General features: G+C 45.2%; 1 protein-coding gene across 10 annotated transcripts in view; it reads right to left on the reverse strand.

Moving 5' to 3' along the window:
* LOC105022753 (ankyrin repeat and SAM domain-containing protein 1A) overlaps window positions 1-26,351 on the reverse strand; it is an 82,388-nt gene that overhangs the window by 34,689 nt on the left and 21,348 nt on the right. For 5 of the 10 annotated variants that reach the window (XM_013136465.3, XM_020051768.2, XM_013136462.3 and 2 more), the window contains exons 3-14: window positions 26,168-26,324; window positions 23,755-23,820; window positions 17,378-17,674; window positions 15,012-15,087; window positions 14,711-14,812; window positions 14,462-14,542; window positions 14,120-14,313; window positions 13,812-13,871; window positions 13,146-13,272; window positions 11,846-11,892; window positions 10,729-10,846; window positions 6,659-7,173 (exon numbers count right to left, since the gene is read on the reverse strand). In XM_013136465.3, coding sequence (XP_012991919.1) covers window positions 6,659-7,173; window positions 10,729-10,846; window positions 11,846-11,892; window positions 13,146-13,272; window positions 13,812-13,871; window positions 14,120-14,313; window positions 14,462-14,542; window positions 14,711-14,812; window positions 15,012-15,087; window positions 17,378-17,674; window positions 23,755-23,820; window positions 26,168-26,324 — 1,840 coding nt within the window. The remainder of the gene's footprint in view (window positions 1-6,658; window positions 7,174-10,728; window positions 10,847-11,845; window positions 11,893-13,145; window positions 13,273-13,811; window positions 13,872-14,119; window positions 14,314-14,461; window positions 14,543-14,710; window positions 14,813-15,011; window positions 15,088-17,377; window positions 17,675-23,754; window positions 23,821-26,167; window positions 26,325-26,351) is intronic. The other 5 variants (XM_013136464.3, XM_013136463.3, XM_013136461.3 and 2 more) reach the window with 5 other exon arrangements.

The raw sequence follows: 26,351 nt of genomic DNA on the forward strand, positions 1-26,351 counted from the left end.
TCACCCGGTCAGGTCCATGCATTCAGTGTGGTCAACAAATCTCTTATAATAGTCTACTATGGGGGGGGAACAGAGCCCCCTGCTGGTCACCCAAAGCAATGACACACACCACATGGCATCTGGTTTGATTCCAGCAGCAGGTCCAACACAGCATGGAGGACTCACTGCTCCTATCATCCAAGGTCTCTAACCCTCTCCTCTCACGAGAGGCTGTGAACCGAGCTAAGCCCTCAACAAATAAGAGCTAAAGTTATCAGAGAAAAGGATTACAGCAACATGAACAGACCGCACTGCTATATATAATGGCGCTGATGACGAGTCCTAACTTTTCAAGATCTTGATTAGTAAGGTTGTTCAAAGTAGGAAATCCTTGGCATTTTCCATTTCATACTCCTATTTCAAAACATTCTTGAAGAGTAAGTACAACATCAGTTATATTAATGGCAGGTATACTTAAAGAGCCATGATACGCTAATGTGTAAAGAGAATCAATATACTCACAAAAGCCGGCTTTATAGTGGCCATCAGATCCGTGGGGAGTGTGACATGAAATTAAGCAAAAGTAAGTGGGCTGTTAGCGGACTAGCCTTTCCTCTCAGTCTGTGTCAATGAGGCTCCCTCTCACTCCTTGTTCTGTCTCCTCTCTATCCCCTCCCATCTGTGGATCTACACTAACGGGCCCACAAAACGGGCCCCCTGGATTGTCATGTTCAGTCGGATCCCAAAATCAAGATGAACATTAGCATGCGCTTTAAAACACACACAGGCACACTTGAATGCTGAGGTGTAGGCCAAACCTCATGCAAGTCAAATCTCCTTGAGTGTGTGTGTTTATGAAAGAGGGTGTGAGAAAAGGAAGAACTAGCAGACCAAGATACAAAGAAATCGTTTTTTTGTCCTGGGACCCCTCACCCACACGCTGTCACAAGGCTCAGCTGAGTGTTCCAAAGCAGCCAGCCATGACCAACAAGATGGCCGCCTGGACTCAGTAGCCAGACTGGCTGCTCCTCACTAAAACAGTAGAGAGGGAGCGGCACCAGAGGAAAACAGTTTGCTTTGGCTTGTTAAAACAAAAGACATGGAAACCATCATTTTCATAAATATTGTATTCATTTGTTGCATAGCATCTATGGGGTGCAGGGTACTGGAAAAGAATAAGATAGAACACATTGAAATGGTGGCTAGCAAGAGTTATCATCAAAGTGTTTCTCTCACCCAAGTGCCAACTCAATCTGGTCAAAGATATTGTAACTCAGCTTGAGTCATGATCTGGTTACCGGCCAGTGTTAATAGGCATGTAAAAATGTGTTAAGTGATTCCCAAGTGTCAATGGGAATTACAGTAGATAACTACAATATCTCTAATTTCATAAATTGCTTGAAGTAATTATTTGACTGTCTCTCAATGCACAACACTCAATCAGGGAGAACAGGCTCCAGCAAGCCTGATTGTGGCACCATCTGGTTATATTTCTCCCCCCACTACAAATTCTTAGATATTTGTCATCATTCCTCTTAAAAGTATAGATTCTCAGCTTTTTAGTTTTTGTGTACATATTGGTTTCAACACTGACAACCCTTTTCATACATAGCCCCCCCATGTCCAAAAGCCAAAAACAAATGAAAGCAGTCTCAGAGTGAAGTATGTAGCAAACCTCCGCAGTTAAAGCCACTTTAAGTCATCAGGCAATACTACTGCAGGATTTTACATATTTTCTTCAGTAATTGTTCTCTCTCATTTTCATTGAAGTCTGCGTCTTAGAAAAACTCTACAATGGCTGATGTGTCAGATGTACTGTGTGTAACCCAGGACAACGCTTCCTGGATGACAGGGCATCACAACAGTCCACCCACTAAAGTAAAATGGATTAAATATTTAACAGACTTAAAAAGGAGATTAATAGTCATGAAGACATAAAACATTCTGAAAATGTACTATTTCTTTCCTCGGAAAATAACTTTCATACTTCACTGCCTCTCACACCCACATAAGCATTACTGATACATGCTAATCTGAGTGATGCGTTAAAAGGCAGCGCCGGGTTGTTATCTTGAACACTGCAGCTCAAGAGTTGCTGCATTAGCATTCACCTCGGCCGGGTTGTTGAGCAAACTGCCGCTGTTACACTGCAATGAGAGATCTTATCTGACCAGCCTTCAGCTTGCAGGTGACACAGGGGGTGACAGGGAGCCAGTGTATACACAGACAAGGAGGCTATGATGGGGCGTTGCCTCATTTGGACATTCCAGGTTCTGTAGGAAATAGGATGTCAGCTAACCTTCAAAGCATTATATAACAAAAAGACTGCTTCATATCTGAAGGTTTCAAAGACAAGGCACTACTCTAGAAAGTACAAGCACTCCAAACCGGCCTTTGGCTCCAAACCAGCAGTAACTAAATACATTTCTCACAATTCTATATTATCACAATTTTAGAGCGATTCGATGTTGAACATATTGGCTGCCACATGCCTGGTGCAGAGACAAAAAAGGGAGAACAAGGTATAAAGCAAAACTACTGGAGCGTTGCTTAAGGTACAGCTGACTAATGCAAAAATAGTGTATGTATTGTCAAAGAGAATCTAGTAGTCTCCATTTGCCAATTTAAGATTCCATCAGACAGAAACACCTGTTCTGTGACTAGACTTTGACACAGGACGGAATATTAGTCTCCAAGCAAAGAGCCATCTGCTTCCCTTCTGCTAGTCAGTCTCAGTGCCAATATTATGCATCCAGATCCATTATTAAGCTCAGTGTGTTCAGGTGATCTGCATAACCAACTGGAGAGAAGACATAAACATAAGGCAGTAGACCAGGAAAAAAACATCAACAGGATTATAAACGGTTATGTTCCGATCAGTGGTTGTAAAGTCTTGCAGTTTCTGCTTTCACCATAACCCAGCCGGTTGCATTTACACCTCAAGTATTCCTGTGACGATCTTATTCTTCCAGTTGACTGATTAAATTGTATGATCAGAAAGAAGTGAGCAATTTAGCACTTTTGTTTTTCAGTTGCAATTGTTTGAGTAAAACTGCGATTTATGTTGGGGCCCCTTCACCAAATAGTTTGCTTTTTAATTATTCACATAGATAATTCATGACATTTTAGTCAATTTTTTTAAATGTAAAAAGAATCGAAATGACAACACCTGGATTAGAAATCCTGTGCTATGCCCAGATGAGTATGAACAGACTGAAATATCTCTTATGGGTTTGGACTTCATTGTATGACTGATATGTATTAGAATTTGAATGTCAATCCAGCAGGCCTCTAGGTAGCTGAGCCCTATACCACAGCGATAATAATGTATCAAACATGTGAACGGCCTTACAGGCACCATGGCTTCTAACTCAAGGTTATTCTGCAAGACAATCCATGAGTGGGCGGTGTAGTGGTTGTTAGAAATCGGCGGTTTCATATAGTGGTCAAATAATGTAGAACCCGTATCAAATCGAGGGACAAGTTCGCTCACGTTTATTGGGAAATTGCAGCACAGATGTCATTTGGTGAACGTTCCATTATCTTCTCACTGTAATGTTGGTTACCAGCTAGCCTATACATTAACAGCGTTTCTACATAGCAAAGATCAGGTTTCCAAGACAGTAACCCCCACGCCAAATGGTCAATGTGAACATTCCTGTGGTCATTAGAGCACAACCTACAGAGAGATAATCTTAACAGATATGTTTCTGTTGTTCTCATTATCTAGGCCAGTGAAACGTACATTCATATTGTAATTGTTTACACCAGTAAAAAAAACAGAGATTTGCATGGTAGACTGAATCCAGAGGTTTACCACTTAACCATACAGGTATAGCCTTCAACATGATCCAGCACCAACACAAAAGTGGCATGCACAATTTAATTTCTATACCGAGATATGCAGACTATTTTTAACCAACTCTGCAATCAGTGTGTTTTAAAAGACAGATTATCATCTAACCAAATCATATGGAATTTGTATCTCCTAGCGACACATCTTCAGGAGGTAATTACAGCATACATAGAATCATATGATTTCTGTCTCACCTATGATATAGGCAAGATCCAGTAGCTTCAGTATCGTCAGGAGGCTATAAAGTCTTCTCATACTGCTGAAAGTTTCAGCATGGGAATTAAAGATTCAAGCAAGCAAGCTGTTCCAGTCTGGTGACCCCATTACCCGCTTGGGTCTGACAGCTCTACATTGGGGGGGGGGGGGGGGGGTGGGAGCAGGCGGATAACAGTGACACTGTCTGTTGAAAGTAAATGACAGAACACTTTGGTGTAATGGGTTTCAACTTGATTCTGTGTGCAACTTCTGAAGGACCATTTCGGACACAGCCATAAAAAAAAAGCACCCCTTTGATGTGAGACTTGCAGTGCGTTTCCTGAATGGAAGAATTCTGATTTGTTCACATTCTCCTTTCATACAAACGGCCATTCTAGTGGGCGTGTGCATTTTATCAAGCCAATGCAGTTGATGGGGATTCAGAGAGTCGCGGGTCGGGTCCATCACAGTCTATGAGTTCATTAACCTATATAATCAAGCTTGTCATCAAGTCGTACCAAAATGATTTGGCTTTATTGCTGACATGCCTTTGGTATAACAAAGTACAATTATTTGTATCATGGTCCAGGTGCCAAGTTTTACGCTCAGGCCTAATTTACATTACGAAAGATCTAGTAAAACATTAGATACAGTTCAGACACAATTGACGTCAAACTTGTAAAAGTGTGTGTGGGGGTGGCTCTATCTAAAATGTGGCACACGCTACATCGGACAGTCTGCACATTTCAAACCAAATAATCTAGCGTCTCAAGTCTTCTTCGATACATCTGGGAAAATATTGTCAAGAAGCCCTTAATGTTAAAGTGGTATGAGTCGGGTTACATCCCTCTTGGCTTAGTTAGTGTTTAAACAAAAGGCTGCACTCAAGGTCGATTTGGAATTATTTGGGCTGGTGGAAGAAAAACAATTCACCCGTGCTCTGACGCCCCTGAGAGGTCAAGGAAAGAGGTCATCTAAAAGTATACTGCAGTGTAGGTCACTCAAGGCCAGGCACATCAACAGGCTCTGGTCAGGCACCTGAATACCAAACACAGAGAGAAGGAGCCAAGATATCGACCCCATCCCTCCTGTTATCATGGCGCCAAGTGACTGCTGGGAATGGGTAGTGTAAAGGCACACTGACTGACCACCGAGCAACCTGATCGGATCAATACCGAGAGCCTGCTCCTCTCTCGGCCTGGTGTTACAGAGGCATCATGATTCTGCCCACAACAGGTAAGGCTAATACGCTGCCGTTACACAGCCAGTTTGCCGAAAAACAACTAAAAGCTATGGCTTTGGACTAAACTGTGCAAAGTCATAGCTGGATTAAACGGTCCACGCAGCTGGCATCTTAACATTCTGAGCAGATTAGAAGTTCTCCACATTAGGGTTTGGGCCAGGTCATCTCGTCATGTAATGATGATGCACCCATAAAACACTGATATATTGCACGGTTATATTGCCCCCTATTGGCTAGATTTTCTTGTTGTTCCCTCTAAATATTTCTTTTTTAGGCTGTTCTCAAACAACATAAAAATGAGACAAAATTCCATTGCAGGCCTTTAGATCATGAAATAGTAGTCTATATCCCTTGGCCAACGAGTTCCATTCAAATCAAACGGAGAACTGGGATAAGGATTTAAAAACTACAAGCAAGGCAACAGTGACTGCTGCAAAATCCTCCAACATGAAGGGGTGATTGGGAGAAGTGCTGACATTCACCAATCTGGTTACAATCTAAATTGTACTCTGGCGTTCGTCTACCACATAAAAAGAAAACCTGTCTTTATTAGGTCAGGTGGCATACTAAATCTTTCGTAATACTAAATGGCATAATGTGTGTGAGTTTGAGCGTCTGTGTGCGTCCATGCCCTTTCTATATGCAGTGCCCATCTCAAGGGAAGCTCAGATTAGGCTGGAGGGTAAAGCCATGGCAACTTGAGGAGGCGGGTCAGTCCGAAGTCCTGATGGTAGGATTGAGCTGCAGCTCACGGTTTCACGGTTTCACTTTACAACCCTTTGTCTAAGCCTATCTATGCGATTACGTTTTCCGCTCTTCCTCACTGTGTAACTCTGTCTTCCCATCACTTCCAGTCTCTCTTTTCATTATCTTCCCCTCAGACAGAGTATTTAAGACCTGAATGGCTAAATATATATATTTATATATGCATGTATAGATAAAGTTATCTTCCCCTCAGAATTTAAGAGCTGAATGGAAGACAGAGAGAGGAAAAGAAAGAGCAAGAAAAAAAGATCATCTTCCCACTGACAGGATGACAGAATTGCTGCAATAACAGACTGGGTTGGCTTCCGATTACAGCAGGGTTATTTCACAGCTTTCAGGCAGAAAAATTGCAGATATTAACGATTTCCTGACACAGAGCAAACTTGGCTAAAGAGATGGGCGTGTGTGAATCTCTCTCATGCATGTCTAATGTTCCCCGATGGTTCTCTGCCCAGTGGTATCATTCTCCCATACAGACGATTCCTGCAGATACAAGTCTGGACAAGATGACACAACTGTCAGACTGTGTGACTATGGTACAGAATTTACCTCGAATTTCTGGTCTAAAAGGGCAGTGATAACCACGTAACACAAGACCAACCGGTCAGTAAGGTGTTTACCTCATCCCATTCAGAAGCAAACGATGGCGACTTCTCCAGCCTCTTCTTGGCGGCACTGCAATTAGAGACGGACTCACTGCGACTGCCCAGACCGGCCTCCTCCTCGCTGGGCGGTGACACCAAAAGGTCAGAGTCGGACTTGGAGAGACTGCGGGCCAGCTTAAGGTCCCTGGGAGGACACATCCTGCCAGCGGGCAAAGCCCCTGACACAAAGTCCCTGTCCCTGGGCTCCCCTTTAGAAACCGTGGCATATATGGCTTTGGGGTCACAGTCTGTGAGGATGGCAGCCATGTTGATGTTCAGAGGAGGCAGAGGGGGCGGCGGCGCTTCCGTTGCTTTGGTGGAAACCTTCGGAGCCGGCGCTGACTGGGACCCTTGGCCGGGCTGTGTCTGGACTTCACCTGGCAGTCTGCTGTGGGGCTCCTCCCGACAGTCGAAGACCGGCGAGGACCCGTGCAGGAGGCCGGTGAACACTTCGGGTACGGCGGCCAGGTCCTGGCCAAGCAGGGAGTTATCTGCAGAGTGGCAGGGGAAAGGGAGAGTGAGACTACAGTACAGGGAGTTATCTGCAGAGTGGCAGGGGGAAAGGGAGAGTGAGACTACAGTACAGGGAGTTATCTGCAGAGTGGCAGGGGGAAAGGAGAGTGAGACTACAGTACAGGGAGTTATCTGCAGAGTGGCAGGGGGAAAGGAGAGTGAGACTACAGTACAGGGAGTAGGTTGTGTTATTTCATGGCTTGCAGGAGATTGTACTGAGACAGAGGACACAACTAGCCCCAAAACAGGCATGTGTTTTTTTAAATGAGCATGGAAGAGGGAAAAAGAGGCGGACCTACAGAATGCGGTCCAAAGCACTGGGAGAGAAGTGCAACTGACTTCTCTAGGTTATCATAAGTTTGTTGCTTTATGCTCTGCGGTTCTTTCTCAACCCCTTCATCGGTGTCAGCCTCTGTCTTAATCCCTATAAGCTAACCAGATGCAGCCTCTTGGATGAGGTCAGGTTCCACAGAAATTACACAGCACTGAGGAATCCTCACAGGAAATGAGCAGAGGAAGAAATAGGATATATGACAGTGCATAAAAAGCGAAATGCATAAAAAACACACACAGACCCAAATATGGAGATAAAACACAGAGTTACAAACAGATACGAGAACAAACAGAAACTTACTTTTCCCGCCTTTAGCTATAGGCTAATAAAAAAACGATCCACACCTACAGATTCTGTACTGTCAATCCAGTTGAAAATCTTTTGTCCTCAAAACAGGCCGTCTCTCTCTCTCTCTCCATGTCTATTCTTCCCGGTCTCTTTCTCTCAAAGTAACAACTGCTACCCAAAAACTGATCTCCCACCAGAAAAACGGACCACAGAATTAGACAGGAGCCAGGCTGTGCCGGTGTTCTGCATCTGTTTTCCGCTTCTTCCAGTCAAGCCTCCCCACTTTGTCTCTCCCCGCTAACACATCTCCCTGAGCCAGGGTTGTGTAAACTGTTCCTCTGTACGTGTTCCCTGACCGACTAGCCACAGACTGCAGCTCCGGGACAGAAACTCTGGGATCACCCAATCCACTCAACAGCCACAATCCGGATAATTAGGCTTCTGACACAGGGTAGTGTGTGTGCGCGCGCGTGTTGTAGTAGGGGAGGTGGGCGGTTCTGTCTGCGTGTGTTGTGTGTGTGTGTGTGTGTGAGAGGTCCAGGGAAAGAGGGTTGTAGTGTTTGGTGACAGGGGAAATGGACCAGTATCAGCAACGTCATAGCGGGATGGTGACCCACTCGGCCTGTTTTAGTTCGTCCTTTAGAGCTGAGGACAGCCAGAGTAAGACTGCAGTTACCCCTGAGCATTCTAATGAACAAGGAACGTAAGCCAGACTCCCTCAGCGTGACATGAAAGGGTCAGTCATTCAAATAGCTCTTAAAGGGATAATAAAGACTATAAAGCCTTGTGATGGATTGACTGATACACCGCCTTGTATGTCAGCTGGACAATGATTAAAACACTTAGAAGCTTGTGAACTATTCACGGTGTAGCTGATAGGCCATTCGCATCGAGGCAGGGAGTACACCCTGTTCCAGGCTCCGTGTCCATCTACGCTCAGCTGCCTATCTGGAACGGAATTTGGAAAGATATGTGTGCGCGGCGGTTTGTGTAAACACATATGGCCAAACACCCACCCTGTCCTTGGCAGCTGGAAAGTGTGAACGCCCAATGAGCAAATCACCAACAATCCCCCACTGCGTTAACCCTTTTATGACCCCCCCCCCCAAACCGAGACAACTACAGCGATGAGTCGATGTTCTGACGGGGCTGGAAACACTTTGACTGTAAGACTGTAACCCCTAATGAAAGACACGTTGACTTTTACAGCAGCTTTAATGGTGGGGTGAGGTCACCGGTTACAGAATACGGGTTTCATTTGGCCGGGGGAACGGCGAGTGATGTCATGTTAATTCTACAGTTAGGGCTGTATTCGATGTCACACAGACAGTGTGTGGGCCGTTACGGACATCCCAGGGCCAGAGTCAATTTATTTCCAGGCCCCAGGGAAATTGCTTTTCTATACTCAGGCTGGATAGCCTTTTCAGCTTGGGTAGAATTCTATTTAAAAACTACAGGCTGAAAATATTGATATTCCGACCTCAGCTGTAGCGGAAGCAATGAGATTACACGAACGTTAGCCGTAGTGGGGTATCAGTGCGGAAACTGCATCAACGCCCGTTTACTGTAACACAGGCCGAGAAAAAGGAGACAACGTTGTACATCTGTCACAAACTGTTTAGTCTGTCTGGGCGCTGAACAACACCCCAGTGCCAGTTATTCCATCACTACGGGCCGAGTTTAATGTCAAGATGAGCAGTGTGCTCCGCGCTACACAAGTCCCCGCGGCAGGCAGAAACCAGTAGACCCAGCATGTTTCGTCACCACCGTCAAGCTAACACGTCGCTATGCCCTGAGAAGCGTCCTCAGCGCCCCGATTCTTGAGGAAGGAAGAGGGCGACAGGTGCTCTGGCTCCTCTCGTTCGCCTCTGACAAGGCACGTCTCCGTCACGTGGGGGGGGGGGGGGGGGGTCTTCTGTGGGGGCGGCGTGTTCACGGGGGGGGAAAGCAGAAATTGTTCCAAGCACCGGAAGGAAATTCACTGTAATAAAATAAAAGCAGTCAACAGAGCAATATTCCAGGGGTAGGTGGATTCCAGACCCTTAAAAACAAAAGGGAATGGATGGCGGAATAGCCCAGATCCTCAGGTGGGTGGGGCTTGCACGTCGCCACGGAGTAGACAGGGCTGTCAGCAAGACTTCAATCGCCGAGAGACAGCTGCTTTCACGTGGAAACGTAGAACAATTTCATCCACGTCAGATTCTTTTACGGCACTCTAACAGCGCTCTAACCCAGACGCCATCTGTTTAGAGATCTCTGTATGGATCAGGGTTCCCTGCATGACGACGACCTCTGGCTGCTTATACATGCATGAGTCTTCTATGGTGTATGCACCAGACAATGAGGAAAGCAGCATGACAAACAAAGAGGTACACAGTAACAGGAATTATAGGAAGAGGGAAATCGCCATCTAATGGATTTAGCGGGCTGGTGCTACATTTTTAGTACTGTATTAGCATAACCTTCTAGGCGTGTGGTCAAAAATGATCAAGAATTCAGTTTTGTGTGACAAACTGAATGAGTTTTCTCCAGCAGGCTTGAGAACGTCAATCCAGGGGTTCTAAAGTCCAATCCAGACCCAGAGCTGGTGGTACTCGGGAATACCAATCCAACATTCCCAGGTAGCACCAAGCCAACGAATCTCACTCTGCAGAAAAATTCTAATATACTTCTCACATCGGGCGTAGGTTATGTTAGGTCAAGTCAGGAATGTTCCTCAAACAAATTGCCTCTTAGGTCATGACCCAACAAGCTGTGGGACAGCAGTGTGAAATCACATGCTTTCGAATTAATTTATGCGTGATAGTTCTTGGCCTCGCATGCTCAATGGGGATTTAAGAAACAGACGTGTCCAGGGAACGCCAGGGACCAGGGGTCCGGAAGGTTCAGCATTAAAAGGGAATAGACTCACCACCAGGGGGACGGACGCCCGCCCGTCCAGGCCCAACCACGGGAGATCCAGGGGGCTTCAGGGTGTCCCCCGTCTTGCCTGGCGGCCGGAGGTCACTAGGGGCGTTGGGCTTCCGCTGCTGGACAAGACCAGGGGAGGGAGATTGAGCACAGCAACAGTTGTCAATCACAACTAAAACCACCAGTACAATCAGGAGTTGCCATCACAACATAACAGACAATTTGCACAGCCCTAATTAGCCCCACACAGACATCTTAAATGGAGGGTCTGAATGATTGCTTCCATTAATGCCACCGGTTGCCGTGCATCATCATTCTAACATTGATGATCGCCTCAGAAGACTGGCTGCTGATTAGAACACAGAGGACGCCAGTCAGTCTGTCAGTCACAGACTATTGTTTTCTAATAAGGCAGGAAAGGGACAGTTGTTCCAAATGGGAACATTCGAAAAACACGATGAAAAACACTGATGGGAGCAGTGGTTGTGGGAGGAGGGGAGAGCAACATAAATAAAACCTTGAGGCAGTTAACTGTATAATAAAACTGAACCGGCAGCATAAACAGATATGATAGGATAATAAACAGACATTACCGTTATATCTGAGGAGACAGGGCTAGCACATTGGGAGTTAAGGGAGACGGAGAGGGCACAGGGGTTGAGGGAGGGAGGGAGGGAGGCTGTAAATGTAAAGAAGTCCCAGTGGCCAGGGTTGTCTACAGAAGCACTAAACTAAGAAACCGAGATTGTCAGAGGACCTGGTTCAGGAAGCAAAACGGCCTGACGAAGAGCCTGCATGAGAGATTAACACCTCCCAGGCAGAGCACTACGCAGGGAAAATGTTTAGGGAAAAAGGGCCTGACATCATGGTTCCCATCAATTCAAAGCAGAATGGATAGGAGCTCCGGTTATATATGTACTGATGCCTTTCACCGAGTCAGTGCCATTCCTGGTGTCCGTGTGTGAGGGGTAAATAACTTGTCATTGACCACAGTGCTCCGCATCCTGGACACAGGCGTGTTAAAGTCGGCCACTGAAATGTCGGACCGGTCAGACAACAGGAAGCCAGGCAGAGATGGAGGGCTGAGAGGAGGCAAGGAGAAGAGATGTGGTTCCTACCTGAGGTAGGGCACTGTTAGAAGACTGGGGGCCTGTAGTGTTCTCATCTAGGGAGACATTATAGACAGCCGTTAGTTAGATCGTCATACAGTGATTTCTAGTCAATTTTCTTTGTTCCATTTATCTCCAGATTGCCAGGGGAAATATTATGCAAAGTTAATATGAAAAGGGTTGTATACTCAGCAGTCAGATTCTTAGTAAAATCCACAAATATGGATCGCTCCTAAATACACCAAGTCGTGTGGTTAAATAAAGCAGGCAGAAAGGCATCAAATGATTAATACGGTTTGATTAACTGTTCTAATGGAAACTGCGTGGCCTAAGTGAATGAGCTCGGTCTGATCATCTGTGACAGGCGCATCGCTTCCAGTATCTCAGAAGACGCCCTCCTGGGTTCTCCCATGCACAACAATGTCTGAACAGCACACCACTTCTGAACAGTGTTGCTGACCAGGTGCCGACCGCCATGACTTGGGTTTACCCCTTGTCAGGCATGGTCACGGATCTAGATGGATCTGCCAAGGGAACTAGTGGCTAAGTGTATAATAAAGCCGAAGATTTGTACATATGATATTGTGGGTATTGATGAAGAATATGTCAGGACAGACACTCAGACAGAAGCTCAGAAAACCATCATGAAAAGAGAGAAAAGAGCAGCCAAATCAAGCATCCAGCGCAGAATCCAACCAAAAGCATTACACTTGTTAATAGCATTACATAGAAAATAACATTTACGGAAAGAAATGATGGGACGTCATACAGTTTATCACTGATCCAAATTAAAGGGGCTGCGATCACATCAGTAGACTCTGCGCGTTCATCCTATGACATCATCATTAGGAACAGAACAGCTTTTTCAAAAACGATCTTTACCAACAGACATCAATGCCAGTGGGTTGGTAATTAAATCCTCCTTAATCCAATGAAATGCATTGTCATTCAAAAGCCAAAGCTAAGGAATTAGTCCTTTGTTACTAAACGGACCATCGTACGTACTGGAAAACAGGAGCATATTCCACAAACTCTCTCTCCTACCGAGAGGTGTAGAGATTTGAGCTGTATATGGGTACATAGTTGCCAGCAGACACAGAGGAAGAGGAAGAGCTTCCATGACTGGTTAAACAAACTGACTTCAAGGTATGGGGGTCAGAGTGTGTGCGTGTGTGTGTGTGTGTGGGCGTGCGTGGAGTGGGCTAGAGAGTTGCCAGTTCTTATTCCCAAGGCTGAGCAAGCAACGTGTCCTTCTTTGAAGACAACCCGTGATCTCATCCCTTCTTCCCAAGTACATTTAAAATGGGACCTTTCTGGGACGCAGGGTCCGGCCTCGCCTGGGGGGCTTTGGTCTGGGCGGACAGCAGCAGCTCGTAAGTGTGCTCCTCGTCGGCTGTCTCCCCCCTCTCATCGATACTGCTGTTAGTGTACAGGGCCTGCGTGGGAGAGAGGGGGGACACTGGATCAGGGAGCATTCGCTACACCAACATAGCCTCTGCCTAGCTAGTTTAGTGCTAAACTGACACCCTCATGTGATGCCTTGGGCAGTGAGATAGGGTCTAGTGGAGCAACGAGAGCCACCTAGGTTCATCATCAGTCCCAGCTTGGGCCTTGCAAGCAAATCAAGTAGGACCTAATCAATTCCTTCGAGGATTTGCCCCGAATCCACGGAGCCTGATGTGCACATGGCTCTAATAATTGTTCGATCAACACTGCCCTTGCAACTCTGAAGAAATCAATCGTGAAAGGGTGTCTTAAGGCTAAACTAGAACATCGCTGTCAAAACACAGATATGTTTTCAAACTGTGAGTTTCAGAATCATCTGGATGGGGTGGCGTCCACTGCACCATGAACACAGAGAGGCTGAAAAACATTGCTGATGTTTCGTGCCCACAGTAACATGCCAGTACTCTGGCCAAAGGTGTTTGGAAACATAACCCTTTTCAGAGGAGATGTAATGGCCATCGATACTGACCTCTGAACTAACCTCTTCATGGCCTGGGACAGGATGTGATTGTTGAGCCAGTCGATCTTTCTATAATTGACAAAGAACACATTTTTGTGATTGTGCGCGGGTAGACCTAAGATGGACTCTCATCGAGAAGTATATAGTTGGCTGAAAAGATGAGAACCTCTTGTTTTAAGAGATATGCTGTCTGAATTCTGACAGGACGCATTGTAAGCCAACTCAACAACAAAAGCTGAATGGAGAGAACCACTGCCATCTAATGGAGAGAAACATTTTATACAGTCTCCCACCGAATCACATGTATGTTTACTCACTGGAAGGCAGACTTTGACACCAACCTTTCCAGCTTCACTGTCAGGTCGCCCAGAGTCTCTGTCGGAGGACTTGCCGCTAGCCAAGCTGTCCAGAGAATGGCAGGAGGTGGCCTCAAACAGAGCTTCGTACGGGCTCTCCTCTTCAGCCCCCGGGGCAAGTCCCGAAATCAGCTCACTCACTACTTCCAGCTCAACTACAACACACATTAGAATACATAAAATATATACAAATACAGGAGAATATGAAAAGCTCCACACTGCTAGACGGCCTTGGCTGTGGTTGTGATTTAACACACACATATAACAGCTCATTTATGGTTTACTGAAGAGCTAATTCCATACCCTTTTTCCTCTGGCAAGGGCTGTCATTAGGTGGAGGGACAGGGGGAGGAGGCAAATCAGGTGGATTTCCTGACATATGACCTTCAAGAGAGACAAGGATAAAAAGTCATTCCAAATAACATCATTAGTCAGATTCCCTTTAGAAAATACTTCTTAGATCAGTTTGTGGGCAACAGCAAGGTAAAGTCAAGGTAACATTTCCTATAATCCCAATGGAAAGTACTTAGAACCATTTATCCCTTTTAGTACCCAGGATTAGAGCTGCTATTTGCCGACTCTTCTGTGATGGCATCTCTCTAACAGTGTCCAGCGCTGTCAGACCCCTGTTGTCCAGCATGTTCACATTAATCCCTGGAAACAAAGACAGCAGAAGGGAGAGACAGAGGCAGGGGATTATGGCGAGAGAGAAATGGAGGACAAACCAGGGCATCACGGCCAAGGGTTAGGACACCCAGTACATGTCCAACGCCTCCTCCATGATTCATCCTTTAGATACATATATTGTTTTCCGGGCATCTTGACAACACAGGGGCTGATATCAGCATCTGACCTGCACTCAGGAGTTTCTGCACCACATCGGTCTTCCCAAACAAAGCGGCTTCATGGAGGGCACTGCCCTTCTCCGTCTAAAACACACAACAGACACACCATGAAGGAAATCACAGCCAAAACAGGAAGACACAGAAGACTTCCGGCGAGCAACATGAACCAAAGCAGACCTCCATCTCCAACATGCTCTGTTGAGAGATACAGATGTAAAAAAAAAATATATATATATATGGGGTTGGTCACCTAAGCTTTTCATGTACATTGAAGCATCATCATGCTTAGTCTGACAATTTTCACATCAATTGCTTACACATCACTTAATTGTCAGAAAATGGAGTCAGAAATGGAATGCATTGTACCTCTCAAATTAAGAAACAGGTACATTTTCACCATAAGAAAATCTAGATGTAAAAGTATTGAAACCAATTTAACTTTATTTTTCGGATTCTTTATTCCTGAAGATAGATGGCGCACAGAGGAAAATCGAGTCGATTGAGGGTCTGTGTTTTGTTTGATGGGTAGAAATTGGTTTATAGAATAGCAAAGCTATTCCCATACATTCCTTTCACATTTTTTCCTGTGACTGAGGTGAGATTTCGTTTCAGATTCAGAGATATCAGCCTGACAGAGAGTAACAGAGATATCTATGGAGCCAAATTGAGCCCAAATGTATCGATCTTCAGAAAAACGTAACTGAAATAAGGTTAACAAAAAAGATTTAATCATATGAAAAACTTGAATTCAATCGTATGAAAATAACAGATTCAAACGTGATAAAACTGTATGCTTAACTCAATGAATTGATTTTCGCGTTCAATATCAGAATGGATGTTATTTTAATAGACAGTTGTTCTTAATATAAAAAAAAAAATGGCCGTTATTATGGGGGCAAAAAAACGACATTCAAATGCGTTAAAAGCTAACACTGCTGATCTTTCCAAGCCCCTAGGCTTAAGAGCAACTGGTAATTAGCCCCTGTCTAACTTCAGTCACCAGAACAGGTTAGCTCCATAGATATCAGCCTGACAGAGAGTGAGGATGACTGACAACTCCTTCCTCAAGGAGAGGTCCTCCGCCACAGAGGACAGGGACCTGACCGGGAGACGGAGTCGTCCAAGCATCGTAGTGGAGTGAACAGCCAATCAGACCATGGTTAAGATCCCACTAACTGCATCCCTTCCTTATTTGACACGGACCTATTATGTCTGACGCTCTACTTTCTTTTCTCTCTACTGTAGATTCAAGAGACTGTCGCCAAACTCAAGAGGCACCAAACGACAGGTTTCTAAACCTGACACCTATAAGAACCGAAGCCCAAGCCTGGATGTCAAATATTTGGAGGCCATGGGTTTTAAGTGTGATGCTTCTACGACCATTCAACATAATAAGGGCTTAGACACAGTTGGGGTTACAGCGATTTGCAATGTAAATAGAATTTACAACAGACCACAATTATTTGTCTTCTTCAGCATCTGTTAATGTGCGTCTGCCTTTGATAATTCATACTTTATAGTCCAATCTGTCTACTAAACTGCTTTGTTGAAAATTCAAATGGACAGTAACTTTCTCTGACTTACCACAAAATTCAAGGACATCGTGTAGACCATAAGTCTTTATGGGCTAAACACTGTAATTCTAATTCAACACTTGAGCTACAGTAGCATACTATATTTTGATTTCAGAAACCAATTATTTTGAGCCATGTTATGACAAACATTTGCATAAACAGAGATTAATACCCAGAAATCTGTCTTGTAAGTCTACGTCCTGTAAGCTTAGATCAGCTTGTCTCTGTCAATAAAACATCTCATCCCCTAGAGGCCAGCCTGACCTTCCTTTATGATTCACTTCCATTTAAGTGATTTAATTCTGATGCCCCGCTTCTTGGACAGCTAGAACAAACAGATGAAAGCTAAACCCGCAGGACTCTTCCCGAATAAACAGCATTAATTACAAGTTTGATTAGTTATGTGTGCCCGTCAGCTGCCACCCGCGTGTTTCCCTAGGAACAATTATTTGGTCGCGAAATTAAAGCAGATCATTTTCCAGCTCGTAGCGCTGTGCTAATGAAAGTCTGCAGGAAGCTGGGCCTGAAGGACTCGCGTGACGTACCTGCTACCGACTGAAGGAGCGTGGTAGGACACATCTAACGCATGGCACACATTGGTATGACGGGCCAAAAACAGTGTCCATCAGAAGCGCCTTGCATATCGGGGCCAAAATCGTGTGCTCAAAACGCTTGATTCAAGAGCCTGACAGCACGGACCATCAACAGCACAGCATAGACATCTGGTCCGCACGTATTCAAGCACCAACACGCCAGTCCCTGAACTGTTAGTCAGAGCCGACGCTCTCCTCGGTCCTCACCTCGTAGTTGATGTCCATGCCGGCGTCCAGCAGCACCTCCACCACAGGCAGGTGTCCGTTGCGCGAGGCCAGGTGCAGCGGCGTGTGTTTCTTGGTGTTGCAGCTGAGCAGGTTGGGGTGGGCGGTGAGCAGCAGCTTGACCACCTCCAGCCGGCCGTAGAGCGCCGCCAGGTCCAGCGGAGACTCGAACCGGTTGTTGCGCATGGTGGGGTCGGTCAGCTCCTCCAGCAGCAGACGGACCACCTCAGAGTGGCCGTACTGGGCAGCACAGTGGAGGGGGGTCTCGTTGTCGTTGTTCTGTTTGGGCGGGGGGGGGGGGGTGTGGAGGCAGAGGGGGAGCATCCAGGTTGAGACAGAGGTTGGTGTTATGAAAAGGTGTGTATGTGTGTGTGTGTGTGTGGGGGGGGGGGGGGACTGGGGCATTTAATGAATCACAATCCACCTGCTGTAAAGTACATGTTTGATGACTCACAATCATGTCACCTAGTTTGCTTAGTGACCACCACATTAGCCAATTAAGAGCCCAAAGCACCATCAGGAAGGCAAGTTCCAAGCGGACATCTGGCTGGTTGAGAGCCGATTGTGCTGTGAGTGGGCACTGGAGATGTGATTGGAAAATGGCCCTATTGAGCTGAGCTGGCTAACACCTGCTTCTTATTGGGCATTGCCTGCTCATGTGACAAAAAGAGTGTCAGTTGACATTTGGCAAAGCCCTCCACACTCCACAAAGACGCACACTTCTGTGATGACATGACACTTAGATGTTTAAAGCAATGGCTTCATGCAGACAGACAAGCACCAGTTGGAAACCGAAGGGAGTTTTGTGGTGACGGAAGCAGACAGTGTCGAGTGTGACCCATGCAACACTTCACATGCAAAAGCAGACATTACCAGAAAGACCCAGCGGTGATGAGATGAGAAACAAGGCTCATGTATTAATATAATGGCAGTTCCTTTTAGTAAATATGCAGACACTCTTATTCATAGCAACTTAAAGTACAACGTAAAAGTTCATTTTTAATACTTTTTGTTCCAGTTCCCCTTCTTCGAATCCAGAACTCTGGTGTTGCAAAATTTACTTGAGGTTGAAACTTAAGGTTAATGTTCAGAGTATACAAGGAGGCAGACAGTGCAAAGTCTTTTAAAAATAGAAATCATACTATACGACAACAAGGTTATAAATAAATATTTACAGACACTTCCATGAACACTTCAATTCTTCTCACACCTCAACCAGTATAGTGGATATTAACGAGTCCAGCATATACTGCAGCCATGCTGATTCTCTACATCTTATGGACAAGATTAAAGACAATCTTAGAACACTGCAAGGATCAGAGCCACATGTCCACAATCTGAAAACTTCTTAAATAAAACCTCTAGTCAATGTGCTGCTAACAGTTGCTTTCTCCACTGTCTTCACCATACTAAAATCCAAGCAGTGGTCCTCTGAATGCAGACAAGTAACCGCTCACCTCTAACTGAATGGTGCTTTTAGTTTATAAATCACTGAACGGTTTAGGCCCCGAATGCATTTCTGATATGTTTGAAGAATATCAACCGAGCAGGGCTCTTAGATCCATGAACACAGGTCAGCTAGTAGAGCCCAGAGTCTAAACATGGTCAAGCTGCGTTTAGCAGTTATGCTGCACACAACTGGAATGAGCTACCTTAGACATGCCCCAAATGTATCCATTTTTAAATCCCGGTTAAAAACACTTCTCTTTTCACGCATCTATGACTGAGCACTTAAACTTAATCGCACTGTTTAGCCTTACAGCTTTTATAGCTTCCTATGTTTTTATCCCGTTTTTATTCTATTTCTATTTTATTATTCTATGTTTTATTATTAAGATGTTGTTTTGATGATTTCATTTGAGTATTTGTTTTTATGCTATTGTATTTTTATATGTTTTCTTTGTAAAGCACATTGAATTGCTTCTGTTTGAACTGTGCAATATAAATAAACTTGGTTGCTCTACAGAGGCCCCAGCAGTATATTCACATCTGCAACATATCAGTTCAGCAGTGATCACTATTCTAACCCATTACAAAGTACTACAAAAAGCCGCCAGAAGAGGGCGCAATAAACATCAATATAAAGACACACGAAATTCAAAAAATGAATAGCTGCTACTGTTGTGAGACCAACCCGAAAGCACACATGCTAGCTAATCTGCCAGTTAACAACAAATGCAGCAGGGTGTGGTAACTACGGTCTATAAGAACATGCCCCGACTACCAGTCATGCCACAGGCACATACAGGCAGCAGCTGGCAGGAGAATACCCACACAGTGGGCATGGTTAGGTCACTCCCTGAGGTGCCAGCTGGACCTTTTCTGAAGCAGGGTTGAGATGGGGGTGAGGGATGGGGCAGGAAGGCATCGAGGACAGGACAGGTGTTGGCAACTCCTCGAGTGACTTAGACAAAAGCATAAGCTCCAGATGGTATCAACAGGTAACTGCTGCTCAAGTGTAAAAGGTACTGAAAGAAAACGGAGAAAGGAGAGAGTGAGAAGAGTGGGAGGAAAAGAGAGAATGAAAGGGAGAAAGAGGTGTTGTACTACTCTGGCGGGGACAGGCCACAGCTTGAGCTGAGAGAAAAGGATCAGGAAATACAAATAGAAAATGTAGCCAAGGGAAAACAGAAACGACACCTGCCTGGCTGAGAGTGACTCTGTCTGGCCTTGTGTGAACTGCACAGAATAAACACAGTAGTGGCCACAGAGAACAGGAAAACAAAAGGCCTCCGTTTAGGGAAATTAACCACAAGCACCCTAGTCTTTAATTCTGCTGCGGTTTTGTGAGTTAAGTTTTGAGATTCTATTACTAGATCCTTCCTGCTTCTCTGTGTTTTTGGTTTCTCTCTCAGGCTCTCTTCCTCTCTCTCTCTAGGGGTTTTTCATTCCCCGGTGCAGGGCAGTGGCATGGCCACACAAAGGAACATGCTGCATGGCATCTGTGACGCCCTGTCAACTGTTTTGTCATCCCCAGCTTTTACTCCCAACTGTAAGCAGTAAACCGATTTAAAGGAACATGCGTTAGAGCATTGGGTACAAGACCACTAGCAAAGCCTAGATATATCAACAACGGATAACCTCGGACTAACCTTTCTGATTATGGCCTGTTGAAATCTAACAACAACAATATTCCCTTAACACTTTACTACGAGACCAAATGTGCCATGGCATGAGAACGTGATCAGCGCCTAGTTCTAAGACACATTGAAATACACAGCATTCCCAAAAAGGCGTGAGACTCCCACAGATCCTCCCACCCAGAGGCACAGTGAGGGCTGATGTTTTTGCGGCTGGGAGTCTGATAACATGCGATCCCAAGAGCCACGGCCGGACAGACCGGAGGATGAGCTGCACGACTCAGACCTGCCCTGCACGGCCTCCATCAGCCCAAACTAACCAACTACACAGGAAAACAAACAGAAGTTGAAATACTAGCGGTGCATGGGAGAGCCTTACACACTGCCACACCGGTCCTCCATAGGGCAGAATTGACTGATCTGATAGACAACCACAACTGACAGACTGATTAGTACCCGATGTGTGAGTATTAGTACACATGTATTCCTGGACAGCACATTCAGTCTGCATCCTGTAGAAAACCAGACAGTACATTCATTAAGAGACCTGTGAGAATAATGTGTCCGGAACACTCCACCTCCCATCTTTTTTGCACCCAATGAAAGGCTAAAACAAAAAAGAACCAGGAACATGTGGAGATCATGCGCAACCTCTGCACTGACGTGATCCCTGTCACACACACTCACACTGGAACGCTCCGGTTCCAGAAAGGGGGGAGATGTGCACCGCTCTGCTGTCTGTGTGTAGGGCTTTTGGCTGAGACGTTAACGCAGAGCGACTAGTGACCTCTGGCATGTGACGGGCTTACTGCTCACTAGGCTGGAGGGAGGCGAGGACCAAGTGGTGGTGGTGGGGAGGGGGGCGACCAGCTGTTGCGACCACCGGGCCACAGAGTTGCCCTCACCGCCGCACGGGACCGGCGTCGTCACAAGCGAACTGGAAATCTTTGTTCCTTCAGGAGCCCGCAGAAAATCCCGGAACCAGACCAGACCAGACGCAAACAAGCCAAGCTCATCCCAAACGCACGTCGACTGGAAAATAAATCAACACGAATACATCTTCGCTTTCCCCAGATCAGTCTCGCTTCATTCTTTCCTACTGCCCTCAAGCCACCACGGCATCTACAGCAGACAAAACACACACTGCATTCCACGTGACAAACCCATTCAAGAGGGTGACCTGTCCGTCAAATAGGCAGATGGTCTCCTCTGGGCTCCTCAAATCCACGTCTGAACGGGAGTGGGGGGAGACGTAACGGGCAGAGACAAGAGGGGGAAAGAGTCCTGGTCAGACCCGATGTGTGGCGGCGCACACAAGGGGAGACCGGGGAGCACAGCTACAAAGGAAAAGCCCTCTCCTCCAGTCCAGCTGGCCACTCGGATTAGGAGGCAGCCGCCAAAAACCACCGTCACTAAGTTCTCATACCAGCAGTGAAACGGGGCCAGACTGAACGCGCCGGGATGCCAGCTCGACGGCTTCGGTCGACGGCATGGGCTTTGGGTGTCACACTGCCATCGACCGTCCCTCTGGAGAAGTGGACGCCTGGTGTGCTGGGCGCGTTGACGGCGTGTGTGCTCACTCAGCCAACAGTCTGAAGGTACATTCTGCCAGACAGGCGGCCTGTATTAGAGACGTGGGACTGTTGAACATTCCGCTTTGACATACTTTATCGTCACACCTTGGGAACATCACCACTGTATGTTGTTTTTTTTTGGTGTTGTTTTTTTACAAAAGGAGATATACAGAGAGTAACAACACGCGGGGATTATACTGGTGAATATTTCACAGGCAAACCTGTTATCTAGGTCAGCCTGAGTGAGACGGGGTACCTGGGGGCACCCTCAAGCTTCCTTGAATGAAATCCTCCTCCTTATTGGGGCCCAATCAAAGACATTGAAGGGGGTAATGCGGAAAGCTTTGAAGCAACACTGAATAAATATTACAGCCAGGCAGATGTAGGGCCAGGAGGCCAGTGAGAGGGGCTGTTGGAGAACTTGGCTATGATGCCTTGTTTGGGGTGGGGGACCCTCCCATCTCTAGCTAGATACCAACATGACACACACAAACCCTGCTCTTCTCTGTTACGCTGCACAACCAATCGGCCGTGACACGGTTACTATGACAACATCCCTCCTCTCCCGGCCCAGCTCTCTTCTAAAATGTTGCAGACTCACCAGCAGAAAAACAGCACGCTCTGCCTGACACTGATGCAACCAGACTGGTACATAGAAAGGCTCCTTGGAAGTGGTTTCTCCAGTTCAAACTAAAACACTGAGATAAGTAGGAACTGCAGGGCCCTGTGGGGACCCACAGAGAGATCTCCAGTCACATGATGCTATCACCATCATCACCACGGTTACCACTGCCAGAGCCTGCAACCAGTCATCCATGTTTCTTTATTCATAACAGCTTGTCAATTATTTACATCTGCTGGGGCCAGGTACCGGACCCCGTAAAATGCCATTCCAGAACCAACACAGAAGCCAGCTCCCACAGATGACAACTGGCAAGTCATTGGGAAATGAACATTTGCGTTAGGAAGAGCAATAACCACACATCACTACAGAGGACATGACAAAAGAGATAACCACACATTTATAGAAAGGACATGATGTGTAAGTGAATCCCAAATCAATGACATTTGTTTTCAAAATCACAACATTGATGTCTCAAAGAATGGACCAGCAAACTAAACTGTTGAGGTGTGTCTGTAGTATGCCCTGGGGGGAGGGAATGTATCAAAGGGGTAAACTATTGAAATGTTGGCTCAATTAGAAATGTTTTGGATGTAACATGAAATGGTGTGGGTAGAAATGTTAAGCTTTATGGGGAGAGTAAACATTCAATTTTGAAAGAATAACTGCATGACTATTCACAGACAGATAGGCACATTTCTTTATCTAAAAATAGCTGTGCTAGGTATGAGAAAAATATTCCAGCATATGTTACGATGGCACGGACATCACATCAACTACAACACATCACATCGACTACGACAGCAGTATTAACTGGGTTAACTTCGCAAAATCAACATTTCCATTGCTTCTCAGTTACCAGAAGGTGAAAGTATTTAGAGAGAACCCAAGTGAAACACCAAGAAAGGTCTCTACAAAAAACTGAAAGAGCAAGCTAAGCAGCAAAGCAAAGAGCCAAACCTAACCAAGCATCAAAACCAAGCGTGGCAAAGACAGCTGGGCTTTGTACTATGGAAGCAAGGAAGAGCATAACAGGGCGGCAGTAGTAGTGTTCTGAGCAGCTCTGGCTGGCTGTGTACACACCTTGGCATTCATATGCAGGTCAAAGGGCCCGCAGCGTTTGAACTCTTTGTGCTCTACAGAAGAGCTCTAAGGAGAGAAGATTGATGAGGCAATGGTTTTTCACTCACACACAGGCAATGAATGACAGTTGCAAAATCAGTCCAAAAAATATTAAAGGGGAAGTTCATACATTTTGAAATGTGTCCTTATTTACCCTGTTCCTGTGCTTGTATTTAATCCCCCAAACATCTCAAGGAGACACTGACAAATGCAGAAAAATTATAGTAATATTATAAAGGGTACTGAAGAAGAGTTGTTTTGAAATGTACTTCCAAAACATTTTGCTATCGCCTGCGTATGCATGTGATTTTCTTTTATTCATTTCAGTCCTGTTATGGAGTAGAGTTGCCAGTCTCAAATAAATTTGGATTAAAGCTCTGGTGAAAACTCAAATAAATAAAGGCATTGATTCAAGAGGTGGAGGAATAAATCGGCTGATGTGGCCCTGAAAATAAGCTGTTGGCCACATTTCCTCTCGATAAGTCAGCTATGCATCCATCTAAACAGCAAGCTACCCATATATCTCAGTCAGTGCCACTGGCATAGGACACATAGTAAACAAAAAACTTTTGTTACCTCAGTTCTAGTAATAGCTACCACAAGCAGGACAGGCAAAAAAACAGGAACTCAAATACATATGTTGAATAAAGATAACCAGATTCTAGTTAATTGGATATCTACAGAGACCAATACATTTGTTCTCCCTCTGTAGACACTTGAGTTCTGAACCTCTAAAACAGATTGGTTCATTTCAAATTGGTTCATTAAAAAATTGGTTGATACATTTTGCTGATTTACCACTTGGCATTGACTACAAAGTATTAAGAAAACTAGTCCTATTATAGTATAAAGACCTCATAACCCAGTACATCAACATGTCATTCTTGCTGTTTTCACAATGAATGGCTGGGGGGGAAAGCCAATCTCATGAATACAAATGAGCATTTTTTTCTTGTTAATGTAAATTCGAGGTCATACAAAACATTAATTAAAAAGAGTTGGTTTGGAGTTGACTGATGACAACTTTCAGCGCACTAACAATCTTAATATAGATATGTTCTACAAAACGAAGTAATCACCAATTGGATTATTTCTAACCAGTCAGAGTAGAAAACACTAACAGTGAAAAAAAAGTAAAAAGAACAATCTGAAACACGAAGAGCCTAAAGGGAACTGGAATAAAACAGAACATTTAAAACACTGTTCTTAAAGCTCCAAAACACTCCAAACCAACTAATATCCTGAATCTGAATAAGCTATTATAAAGTCTAACTGAAAAGCTTGTTTTGGTTACAGTATATCATCATATATATCAATATATTGTGGGGAAACTTCATGACTATTTTTGCCCATATCCCAAAGCCATAAAAAGAAAGGTTTCAGAAAAACCTTTGATTTCAATGACTTGTTTCTTCCCTTTTTTCATTGACTTAAAAGCCAAGCCAATAGCTGTAACTAGACAGTAACATCAGACCCAAGAGAGCATAAGCCTCACTGCAGTGAAGCCTTTGTCTGCTCCTGTAGCTGATACAGAGGAGAGTCATGGTGTGCTAATCACCCACTTTCTTCAGGCAAGTCTGAACCCAGACACGAATACATTTTTTAAAATAATGTTTCTGTAACAAAATGGTTTGGTGGATCTCCTACAAGACCAGAAATAGTGAAAATAACATGGGTGAACTTCCCCCTTAACAGAAACATGAACAAAGTTGAGTTAATGAACAAACAGATGTCATGAACAGGCATAGAGATGGAGAGAAATGACACAAAGTGAGCTGGCAACTGATCAAAGGATCACAATGACACGAATCCAAACAGTGAGTCTAATGCATTCAATTGCCTCTGAGGTACTACTGGCAAGTAATTAACCAACGTCTGTATCAACAGCATCTCTGCTCTGTGGCTGTGATTGGATGTGTCATGCTGTCTCACGACGGGTCATTTCTGCTAAAATGGTGACGACACCACAAATGAGATCACAGACAAGACAGTTAGGATAGAGACTGAAGGTGTAGCTGGGGGCTGCGCAGTGGGGAGCCTCTACACGCCATGCCTGGATGTACGTTAAGTTCAAGGAAGACACATTCACGCGTCCTAGTGTGATCAGTATTCTGAAGAAATATTATTTTCAGTTTCGGCAAACCTTAAAGCAAGTTAAGGAAAACTGTTAATAGCGTACAAAGTAAAAAAAAAAAAAAAAATATCTACAGAAAGTAGGTCAACACTGCAAGCTGATTAATGAGCCGCGTAGGCTATTCCTATAGTCAATACTGCGTGTGACAGGAACTCATTGTAACACTAGAGCTCACTGACTGAGGTTAACAGGACGTACTAAAGGGATACAGCAGGGAAAGGGCGGGGGGGGGGGGCAAACCTGTTCGTTGAGTTTGGGGTGTGATGGGCCTTGATGAATGAGCAGCCTGACGATACGTTGATCCCCCTTCCATGCGGCCAGGTGCAGGGGGTAGCAGCCCTTATTGTCAGCGATGTTGGTCAAGGCCTCGTTGCGAAGCAGCGCCTCCACAACCTCACTGTGGAATGGACAGGCATTCCCAGAA

This window comes from Esox lucius, chromosome 12 (assembly GCF_011004845.1).
Source record: "Esox lucius isolate fEsoLuc1 chromosome 12, fEsoLuc1.pri, whole genome shotgun sequence".
Classification (NCBI taxonomy): Eukaryota; Metazoa; Chordata; class Actinopteri; order Esociformes; family Esocidae; genus Esox; species Esox lucius.